The 11197-nt window shown below is 38.5% G+C and overlaps 2 protein-coding genes across 2 annotated transcripts in view; both read left to right on the top strand.

Annotated features, from left to right (window-relative positions):
• Window positions 1-3589, top strand: part of pigs (phosphatidylinositol glycan anchor biosynthesis, class S) — a gene marked incomplete at its 5' end in the record, with an annotated part of 5297 nt that extends 1708 nt beyond the window's left edge. The window contains 7 exons of the mRNA XM_079248071.1: window positions 1-228; window positions 317-459; window positions 564-678; window positions 787-932; window positions 2134-2234; window positions 2312-2522; window positions 3052-3589. The exon at window positions 1-228 is cut by the window's left edge and continues 13 nt beyond it. Coding sequence (XP_079104197.1) covers window positions 1-228; window positions 317-459; window positions 564-678; window positions 787-932; window positions 2134-2234; window positions 2312-2522; window positions 3052-3330 — 1223 coding nt within the window. The 3' untranslated portion in view covers window positions 3331-3589. The remainder of the gene's footprint in view (window positions 229-316; window positions 460-563; window positions 679-786; window positions 933-2133; window positions 2235-2311; window positions 2523-3051) is intronic.
• Window positions 3590-4167: 578 nt separating this feature from the next.
• On the top strand, window positions 4168-6785 carry srsf1b (serine and arginine rich splicing factor 1b). The gene is made up of 4 exons (XM_079248130.1): window positions 4168-4569; window positions 5371-5582; window positions 5689-5861; window positions 6423-6785. Exons 1-4 carry the CDS (start codon window positions 4379-4381, stop codon window positions 6609-6611), a joined length of 765 nt encoding a protein of 254 aa, XP_079104256.1. The 5' UTR covers window positions 4168-4378; the 3' UTR covers window positions 6612-6785.
• Window positions 6786-11197: the final 4412 nt, after the last annotated feature.

The raw sequence follows: 11197 nt of genomic DNA, 5'->3' as shown, positions 1-11197 counted from the left end.
ATATTGGTCAACGGCGGACAGCTCTGCTGCGCATCGGTGCTCAGATGAGAGTAGGCAAAACGCTGGAGCAGTTGCTGACCCACCTGGAGCCTCGGATCAAACAGGTGCTGCAGGTGATGTCTTTCAGCCACACAGATATCACTGCTGCCCTCAGCGACCGTGTGCGTTTCAACCCTGACAGCAAAGAAAGCATTGCTGATAGTATGAGAGCCTTCAAATCTAGCCCAGGTTGGTTTTTCGGTTCACCAAAGACTTTTTTAGTTTCAGTCTATGTACATCAAGGCCTCTCTTCTTATATGTCTTTTGGTTTTCTTAGGTTATGAGATAACCTTCAGTCTGCTGAACCCTGACCCAAAGTCACACCGGCTACATTGGGATATAGAGGGTGCTGTGCAGACCTACATACAGCCATTACTTACAAAACTGTCACCTGTGGCCAACTTTAGCATTGACTCTCAGGTACTAGTAGTGGCACTGCATGTGAATGTTTAAATTGCAGCATCACTGTCATCATAAAAAGATTCTCAGTAGCTTTATGTGCCTATATCCATTGGTTTTCTCAGACTTTGCACTATGCCATGCTTGGTGTTAACCCACGCTTTGACAGCAGCCGCAGTGCCTACACACTCAACGCTGACAGCCTTGCACATGTCATCAACCCAGTGGAAGCCAGACTTGGTAAAGTATTAAATTTCTGCTGGTCTTGTTGAAAGAAGTGATTAACTTTGTACCTTGTCCTGAGTGTTAACATAGAGTTTTTCCTAATTGTTATTATTTAATTGGCAGGGTCTAATGCTGCATCTTCAAACCCAGTGTTAAATTTTCTTCTGTATGTTCCGGATGCCCAACATTCACCCCTTTACATCCAGGATCGCAAGAAACAGGAAGTGCCCTCTAATGCGTTTCATTCCCCACGCTGGGGAGGAATTATGGTAAGATCTTTTGTTGTTGTGATATAACAGCTTTTCATACAGCTGCAAGCTCTACAGAGTTATAGGGCTCTGTCTCAAATCATCACCAACCAGTCACAATTTAATGCCTGTGCTTAATTGTCTTGCTCAGGTTGATGCAGACCTGCAGGGAATCAAACCCTCCTGATGGTTATTTTTGTGTCAAACCTGATTCTACAATCCTTTGACATCTGCATGATGAATTATTTATTGATCCTATTAGGGAAATATGATAATCCCGTACAGTGCAACAATACTGTGAGATACTGGAGCCAAGACTTGCCGTTACAGTACCTTGGCAACTACACCATCCCAATAAATTGCAGTAAAATTCTGACTATCACCTGATTTACAGCTGATTGGTTTTGATGGGTCATCCCTGGGTTTCACTCCCAATCATTTGTCAAATTGGAGAACTTTTGATTCTCCTTGTCTGGTTTTGAAAATGATTTATAAGCACCATTTATAAGTAAATGTGCATGAATTATTTAGACAGAAAAGCATTGATTTGAACAGCAGAGACAGACTTCTTGCTTTCTGCTGCTGTATTATATTGATTTTAGAATTTAGGTAGTCTGTTTGACATAAAAAAAAAAAAGCTGCAAACTGAGGCTAAGAATTTCTGTAAAATGTAGGCCAAACCATGAATGAATCTATCACGGATTTCTAGGATATAATTTTGACAGGATACAGTCACATGAACCAAAGTGAACAAAAGAGACTTACCGGTATTTAGTCTCCACTCCAGCCATCGTTGCAGCCTCATCTCATCTACTATACAGACAAGATACAGTTGTTTTAGTTGAACAAACCCAGTTCCAAAAATTGTAACTAAAATAAATGGACAACTTCCTCACCTTTTTTTACTTTTGAAAAATCAAACAAGACTGGGCCTTCAGACAATGGAGTTAAAGAGACAGCAGTTAAAAATAAACATTTCTGTCAGAATCTGTGATGAGGTACAGTAGCAATGTACAGTGTGAGGAAAAGTATGTTTCTGAACATTAAACCACATGAAAGAAATGATTAACGTATAATAGACATAATATGGGATTTTTATATATTGTGAACTGTAACATCTTTTAAAAGACAGTTATACAGTAATGTTTTCTCAGCATTGAATCTGAGTTCTTCATTTATTATTGTGGGTGTTGAAAAAAATATTTACCCATCTTCTTTGTAGGTTTATAACATTAACAATTTATATGGACCAGAGGCTAAGTTTCCTGTTAATGTTAACATCAACATGGCCAAAGTCATGGGAGTCTTCCTTGCACAGCTTCGGTAAGTGATAACCTACACTATGACAATTCTTTTTCTTGTACATACAAGGTAACTTTTCTTGTGACATGTTCTTTCAGACTGTTGCTGGGCGTGCAGTCATCAGCTTCTCCCTCCGACTTCCTGGTTTCACCATGCAGCAGTGCAGGACTAGCTGATTGGGAGCTGGACCGTCTCATGTGGAGTCGTAGTGTGGAAAATATTGCAACAGCCACCACTACCATCACCTCTTTAGCACAACTGCTGGACCAAATAGGCAATATTGTCATTAATGACAACATAGCGCAACAGGTAAAATACATGTGCAGCTGTCTTTTAACATCTGTTTGTATATTGTTTAAATTTTCTCCTGGATAATGGTGTGTAAAGTCTGTCGATCCTTGTGATGGACTGGTGACCTGTCCAGGGTGTTCCTCTCCTCTCGCCCAATGACTGCTGGGATAGGTTTCACCTTCCCACAACCCTGAATTGGACTAAGTGGTTAAGAAAGTGAATGGATGGAAATATGTCCATCTTTTTGTTTGTGGTGACATTTTTTGGGAGATTCTTAAAAAAGGAAATCTGTGTACACAGTCCATTAGAATTAAATTAACTGGATGTAGAATCTGTTAGTACAGAAAAATATGGGCAGAGATGATGGGAAGCACACTTTTACAAAAGGAGTCGGCAAAATGTCGCGAGACTAAATGAACTGAAACAATATGACCATTAAGGCTGATCTGTGAAACATCTACTAACCATTACTAACTGATTTTGCCTCTGAGGTAGTTATGTCTTATGCTTTATGATTCTTATGCCTATGATTGTTGGTTTCATTCAGGTATCCAGTGCTGTCACAACTCTGCAGCTGGCTGTGGCTGAGCTAGAGGCTGGAAACCTTGGCTTTGCTCTTCAGTACAGTAAAGAAGCCATTTTGGCATCAGAGAAGGCATTCTTTGATCCTTCACTCCTCCATCTCCTCTACTTTCCAGATGACCAGAAGTTTGCCATCTATATACCACTCTTCTTGCCCATGTGTGTGCCTATTCTACTGTCGTTGCTTAAAATAGCATCTGAGGCTAGACAGAAATACAAACAAAAGCAAGCTAAGAAAGACTGATATGTATAAGGAGAGGAAGGTGTGATTAACAAATATCATTGCTTTGTTTGTGGCCTTTCCCATGCAGATGTAGGGGAGGTGGATTTACAAGTGACATTTTGGGTTTGCAATTCAGTCATCTAGTCTAAGAAGTTTTCCTTTTGTTGAATTTATAAATGTAAGTTTATTTTAAAGGTTATATTGAATGACTGTTGAATGACTGACACTGTACAATTTAAAAGCTTGAATTCTTGTAAATGTGTCAAACTTTTATATTTGAATCACACTTACTTTCTAAGTTATTAAAAATAAAAACTAAATTCTAAAGTGAAGTGTTATTTTTATTCTTTTGCAAACTTCCTCATCTACATTTTATATTATTAAAACCTAAACCAATGATTGTTGGATAATATTTTTTTTTATCTTTTTAGTGTATAAATACAATAATTTGCACATCTTACTAGTGGCAAACTTGTCAAAGCACTTCTGCAAGATACTCTTTTATTTTTATCCATCCATCCATTTTCTTCCGCTCATCCAGGGTCGGGTCGCGGGGGCCCTTATTTTCAGTGCTACAAAATTAATTAAAAACAAAACAAAGAAAAAACCTCTAAATTGAATACAGCGCTGTCACTGCTAGGAGAGGTTACACTAGTATTCCTCCAACCACTGCAAAGGACAGTTTGAAAAATTGTTATACCAGAATCCATATAATGAAAATCGATAGATAAATAAAATTGTTCATGGATTGATATTTTTCCAACTTCCCCTTGCAGTGTTTGGAGTAACAAATAATAGTTTAACATCTTCGACGGTAGACGGCGCTGTGTTCAATTTTAAAGCTGTTTTTATGTAGCACTGAAGAAGAGGGAGTTATCTCGCGTGCTAAATCCAGCTACCGCTTATCCTTTTGTTCTCGTTTTTTATCTCGACTTGCTGTTTCTTTTAAGACGAAGTTATATCATTGAAGGAGTCGGCATTATTTTCTAAGCTTAATTATAGGCATTTTCCAAGAGTAAACATTCTAGATAGTGTTTGCAAAAGCTTATTAGCTTCCGACAGCCTTAGCATGTCAGCAGGAGTGATTCGAGGACCCGCGGGGAGCAACGACTGTCGTATTTACGTGGGCAACCTTCCCCCCGACATCCGCTCTAAAGATGTGGAAGACTTATTTTATAAGTACGGAGCTATTCGTGATATTGATCTGAAAAACCGCAGAGGAGGGCCACCATTTGCCTTCGTGCAGTTCGAGGACCCGAGGTGAGTTGCAGTGGCTGGCCACGTCTCAGCTTCACCAGAACAGTTTCACTTGAAGCCATTTTCAAACCCTAGAAAGTTAGAAACAGACATTTATACTTAGTTACTCTTACATTCACCAGTTAAATCTTATAACAAGTTAATTATTTGTGAACATTATTTAATTCTAAATACTTTGTCTAGTGACTGGCTTTGTTCAAAACCTGTTCCGCTAAGTGGAGGTGCACGATGAGGCCTCATTTTGGGGTGAAACCCATAGACTTATGGTTGTAACCATACAGTCTTTGGGTGTAACCGCGTTGCTGACAGCTGAAAACAAGATAGGGTGGGTGCGCTGCTAATTGTAAAAAAAAACAAAACTATCTCAATAAACAATATGTAGACTTGTAATTTACTGTTGCCTTTTACCACTGGTACAAATTTTAAGGAAACCATCCGAAATGTTCTTAAGTTTTAAATTCAGTGTTTTTAATTTGCTATTATACATAAAAAGCAGATTGTTTTAGTCATCTAAAAGCTCTGTTTTCTGTTTAAAAACTAATTGGAGTCATGAATTTTGAATTGATTAGTTACATGGTCATCCAAAAAGATGACCATACGACATAACAAAAACAACAAATGACTCATGAGACATAGAAGAATAATCACAAAGCTTTGTCAACAGTACAGACTTACAATTCTGACTTGACCATGATTTATGTCAGACAATGCTGTATGACTGCTGAACTGACTGTTTATGTAAGACCAGTTAATAATCAGCTTCATTACCTGATTTCCATAATTATTGACTGTCGGGTATTACAGGGATGCTGAGGATGCTGTGTATGGGCGAGATGGTTATGACTATGATGGCTACCGCCTGCGTGTGGAGTTTCCAAGAAGTGGAAGGGGTGGCGGCGGCGGCGGCGGTGGTGGTGGAGGTGGCGCCGGCGCTGGCGGAGGTGGTGGGATGGGAGCTCCAAGAGGAAGGTATGGTCCCCCATCTCGACGTTCAGAGAACAGGGTGGTTGTGTCAGGTATGTGATGTCCTCTTTCTGCAATTTTCACAGTTGTTGTTTTTTTTGTTTTTTTAAAAATGTGTATTCAGATCTCTAACTCTCATGATGTCTTACGTCTTGCCAGGTCTTCCCTCCAGCGGGAGCTGGCAGGACCTGAAGGATCACATGCGAGAGGCAGGTGATGTATGTTATGCTGATGTTTACCGTGATGGCACTGGAGTAGTGGAATTTGTGCGCAAAGAAGATATGACGTACGCTGTGCGTAAACTGGATAACACCAAGTTTCGCTCTCACGAGGTACGTAAAAGACTCATGGCAAAAAGCTTTCTCAGGAGTGGCACAGTGACTACATTTTGGAGTGAGAAAAAAAACTAACTTAAATGAAGAAAGCAGAGTGGGATGAAAATTACTGTAAGTAGAGCCAAATGTTAATTTTTTAGTCACTCTGGTATGTTGATTCATATTGCTGCTAAATCACAGGTGGCTGCATAAATATCATGTTAAACAGATTCTTCAGTTATTGGATTTATTATTGATCTTTAGCTATTATTGATATTTAGCAGGAATATAATTTCAGCAACATTCTTCCTCAGCAATTACATCCCTTGTTAAGATTATCTGAAATGTACTGTTCTGTGCTGTCGATGTGTGGCTCAAAACACTTTGAGGTAAGCGTGTATGCTGATGTCAAAGCCAGATGTCAGTGCTAAGCCTTGTGTTGCACACATTGCGATATCACTGCTGTTTGTTTTTTAAAAAGAAGATTAATGCATAGTCACAAAAAACATGGAATCTTTGCTTTTCATTTTGTGCATGGTAACCAATCGGTTTGTTGTACATTTGCGTGTTTGTGTTTAGGGAGAGACGACCTACATTCGTGTGAAGATGGATGGTCCTCGCAGCCCCAGTTACGGGCGCTCTCGCTCTCGCAGCCGCAGTCGAAGCCGGAGCAGGAGCCGTTCTCGCAGCTACTCCCCACGTCGCAGCAGAGCATCGCCACGTTACTCTCCCCGGCGCTCCCAGTCCCGCTCTCGTTCTCGCACCTAGGTTTACCTGGTGCACCCTGAAAGCAGAGAGGAAGCGTTAACATCGCAAAACAAAATGTGTATTCACAAAGATTCTCCAGTGTGTCATATGTGCACCCTGTCATGCTTTATGTTCTCCCTCTCCTTTTTTTTCAGCTTTTTTTTTTCAGTTTTGCATTTTTGCAGACCTGATTAACATATTCACATAATTTATGTGGATTACTGCTTTCTACCCTTCCCTATCTTTCTCATAATCATTGTTTCTATTACCTATATTCTTTTCATTTCTGCTATTTTTTCTACTTGTCATCCTTTTTGTTTCTTTTGCAAAGATTTCTTTCCTTCTCAAGGATATACAATTGTCCTTTGACCTTCTCGTGTGTTTCTCTGTAGAGTTCAGAGGAACAGGATAGGATGGGAAGAGAGGAAACTGTTCATGTTAAGATAAACAGGAGGAGGAGGATTCAAATATGGCACCAATGGTATGATGGCTGTGCCTTGTCAACTGTGAAATCTGCATTGTAAGGTTGTTTTGTTGTGAAATCGTTTTTTAGTTTTAAACATTTACTTTGCAGTAGTATGCATTTTTGAGTTTTACAGTACTTTTCTGTAAACCTTGTTGTATTTGGAGACTCTGAGCTTTGTTGTTTTTCTTTTACATCTCGTAGTATTTCAAAGTAACTTTAGGCTTGACATAGATGCTGTCCCTGTGTGTTCCTTTCCCCACATGAAGTAAATTCCCTGGTAGTTGCATTTAATGACAAATTTTTTTGCCATATTTTCTGAAGGTGTGATTCTAACTCGCCTCCTTCTCTTTGGTTCTGCTGGTATTCTAAAGGTTTGGACTGGGCTCATTGTCACCCCATTCCGGATCCGGATCAGGATTCAGGATCAGATCAGGATTAGGATTAGGCTTCAGGATGGATACATGGAGCACGACCCCGGCCCTGTTCACATAACTCCAGCAAACTGGAAACGTTTTAATAGGATAATGGAAATGAATTGGCTTACCCAAATTATTTCTTCCATCTTGTGGGACCTCAGAGACACGCTTTCTTATGGCACAATGACAAGCTATAATTTTCAAGGATTTTCTTTTTTTTTTTTTTAAATTGGAAAAAAGAAGAAAGCTTGGATCAGAACGAGGAGGAGGGTGGGAGGTGCAGGATGGATCGACACGCGTAAGGAGAGTGGTAAATAGTGGGGAAACCTTTAACAGTCATGGAGGAGGGGAGGGAAGAGGGAGGTTGGGAAAGCAACACGGGAATGTTACCTTAATGTGGTTTGTGTCGTCTTTTTTTTTTTTTCCTTTAGGTCAATCTTTCCAAAGGTGGATAATTTCTAATTTTCTTGAATATGATTTCCACTATTACAAAGGTTTATCTTTTAATAAAATATAGTAAAATTAAAAGTGATTTGTCTTCTTTCCCCCTGGTGAGAACTTTCAAGAGGGTTCTTGGTTCACAATCTGGAGTTGAGGTTTTCTGCCTCATGTCCAAAGTCATGCACGACATGTGAGTTTGAGATTCTCAATTAGTTACAAGGCTCACTGCAGTCGGACACATTGGGTAAGGGTTGGTCTTGTGGCAGCTTGACTCCACATATGAGTAAAATAATTTTTTTGGGTGGTAAATGCTGGTTATTTCAGAAGCTGGAACAATTGGTTTTAATAGAAATGCATAAGTAGATAGTGACATTTCCTTCATGTCATCAGCTTTATAAGGCCACTTTTATTGCTTCATATGACATCTTCCCCATGTTGCAGTAAAACATTTGAAAGAGGAAAAAAAAAAGCCCTGCAGTGCTCACTTTGGATAAAACATAATTAAAATGATGGGTCATCCCACTCGCTCTGGGTCAATCTTTGATAAAAACTTTCTATAGAATAGGGTGGACAGCTCCAGTCATTCAAGAGTTAGGAGTTTCCCTGCTGTTACACACCTGACTCAAATCAATGGGTAATTAGCAGACTTGTGCAGAGTTTGATGTGAAGTCTGCTCATTAAATTTGATGTGTGTCAGGTGTGTAGCAGCAGGGAACCTCCCAACACTTGCAGGACTGTTGCTCTTTAGGACCAGAGTTACCCATCTCTGCTATAGACTAATCTGAGCAAATGCCAGAAATGGATTCTTCACCTTTTTTGCGGTGGTGCTTTTGTGTGTAACATGTCATTCTGATAAGAAATGGGGACGTTTTTGCTTGATACTGTTCTTTGCATAACTATGTCAAAGAAAATCTAGGAAGACGTGCTGTTAATTTTTCTAACAGCTGAGACCTGTAGTTTGCAATTTTTTTGCACAAGCTGGGTGATAAATGAAATCAACTTGGATACAGATGAAAACATTAGATACATATTTCAGACAGTTGGAAAATTGGTGTGAAGCGGTTACAACTAAATATCTTGCTATCTTCCCCATGTTTTATTTAAATAATCTATTCTACCTGTTCTGTTGTGTTCATGCTTGTTGTTTTGTAATATTGTTTGTGTCTTTGCAGACCAATGCCTAATTAATATGAAATTAACTTTAAATTTGGCCAATAAGGTGCTTTCATCTGTAACTGTGGGCCACTGTCTAATCAGTCCAGATATCCATTCTGCCATCAGTGTCTGCAAATGACAGCAAATACCATGTGGTGATTGACACCATCATTTTTGTCCTTTTGACATTTATAAATTATATGGTTGCAAACCCCAAAGAGATAATGAGGGATTTTTAAACAAGTGTGCACCCAATGTTTTATTCAGGAACAGAATTATTGCATTCCACATGTTTTGTTATAGTCTCCACATAACAAACAACTGTTACATCTCCAACACATATTCAGTCTGACTTGCATTCTTGCTAATTTGGAAGGAGTCTGGTAGGATCTATGTTAAATATTATTTTAATAAATGAGTTTTGTTCTTTACATGAATAACAATATCATGAAGCTAATAGCTTTTTCCAGACATCATCTGGAATCTCCTAAACATGGTCCATACCCCAACACACTTTTAGGCTGTCAAGTTTTGGTAACTGTATACTTTTAATAAACCATAAAAATTTTGACAATCATCTATTTTTATCTGTTGGGCCTATGAATGTGAAATTTCTTTAATTTAAATTGTACCATGCTGAATACGTTCTGTATATGACAGGAAGCAATGTCCAGTTTGTAGAAATCTCCAAAATTCTGAATCACTCAAATTATTTTTTATTTTGTCAAAGGATGTGAATCCAGCAGCATCCATCACATCCTCAAGGATATAAATACCAGACCTAATCCTTTTATACTCTAAGAAACTTCTCTTATCAGTTTCTTATTACAACATATAGAGGATCTGCTTAATAAATATGGATCAGCTTTTGTTATCAGTCATTCATTCATTATCCTAACTGCTTAATCTGATGAAGGGTTGCGGGGAAGCTGGAGCCTATCCAGCAGTTTTAGAGTGAAAGGCAGTGTAGACCCTGGACAGCTCGCAGTCCATCGCAGCAGTTTTTGTTGTTTAATGCCAAATTTTCCACAACTCTGGCAAGAGCCAGTACTGGGTCTTTGGAGGGCACTGGCCTACTGTGAAAGAAAGGCCTCCTCAGAAAGGGATACACTATTTTCTCTCCTATCCTGACCCACGGAGTTTTAGATAACTAAGATTAAAAAAAAAGACAAATGATGGTCTGTGTGATAGTGCCCAGATAAACCTTTCATTGTCCAATTAAGTAATGAGGAAGAAAGACAGTGGTCTTGGGCTAAATACACAGTTTATCCCAGTTTTGTAACAAAATAGGCCTTCTGAATATTTAGAAGTATATTTTCTTCCAATATTTTTTTTTCTACCCGCCAATAATAATAATACCCAAATATGTTAATCTTTCTGATTTCATCTATATCTCCCATTTGTTCTGCTATCTGGGGGGCAGATTTAATAATGGCCAAACCTCTTATTTGAACCAGTTAACCGTGTATCCAGATTTCTCTGAAAACAAATGTATAACAGACCAAATTTCTGAAACTGAAGATTCAGGGTTACTGGATATTAATAAAACATCATCTATACACATTAAAAGCTAGTGTTTTTCCTGACCTGCTTTTACACCTTGAATATTTGAATGAGCTTGTAGGTAAATGCCCAGAAATCATGAATATTCACTGTCGTACTTCAAATTTTGTGGCATGACAAATATTTTCAGTTGGTAAAAGTCCAACACCTGGTTTCTTCTAATGCAAGACCATAATGTTTTAACAGATGAAGTACTTAGTACAGAGGCAACTATATCCTTCTGCAATATATGACTTTAACTGGAAAAGATTTCACTTTAAAACTCATTGATACATTGATAGTGTTTATTGATAGTTTCAGATGAAATTCCTTTGGAATTAATGCCAGAGATTTAAAAAAAAAAAATCTTTTAGTGATTTATTGAAAATGGTCTAAATTTCCATTTCATTCTGAAATTGTCAATGCAGCTGTTCTGTGGCGATATGTCGTGTTGAGATGAGTTTTCCTGCTACTTTTCTGGCCTTATCTAACTTCTTTGAGGCACTTTTTTTTTTACCCTAAGGTTGAAGTCAGATGGTACTTCTTCATAAATTAATAAAAGAATATCTGATATGGATTGTATGTTC

This window comes from Telmatherina bonti, assembly GCF_933228915.1.
Source record: "Telmatherina bonti genome assembly, chromosome: 10".
In the NCBI taxonomy this organism is placed as follows: domain Eukaryota; kingdom Metazoa; phylum Chordata; class Actinopteri; order Atheriniformes; family Telmatherinidae; genus Telmatherina; species Telmatherina bonti.
The sequence above is the reverse complement of the archived record's forward strand: the minus strand, read 5'-3'. Positions and strand labels throughout refer to the sequence as shown.

Excerpts from the sequence above, each read along its gene's own strand:
- srsf1b (XM_079248130.1), top strand. The coding sequence starts at position 4,379 with ATGTCAGCAGGAGTGATTCGAGGACCCGCGGGGAGCAACGACTGTCGT. Across the intron at positions 4,570-5,370 it reads GTGCAGTTCGAGGACCCGAG|GGATGCTGAGGATGCTGTGT; the intron begins GTGAGTTGCAGT and ends CGGGTATTACAG. Across the intron at positions 5,583-5,688 it reads GAACAGGGTGGTTGTGTCAG|GTCTTCCCTCCAGCGGGAGC; the intron begins GTATGTGATGTC and ends ACGTCTTGCCAG.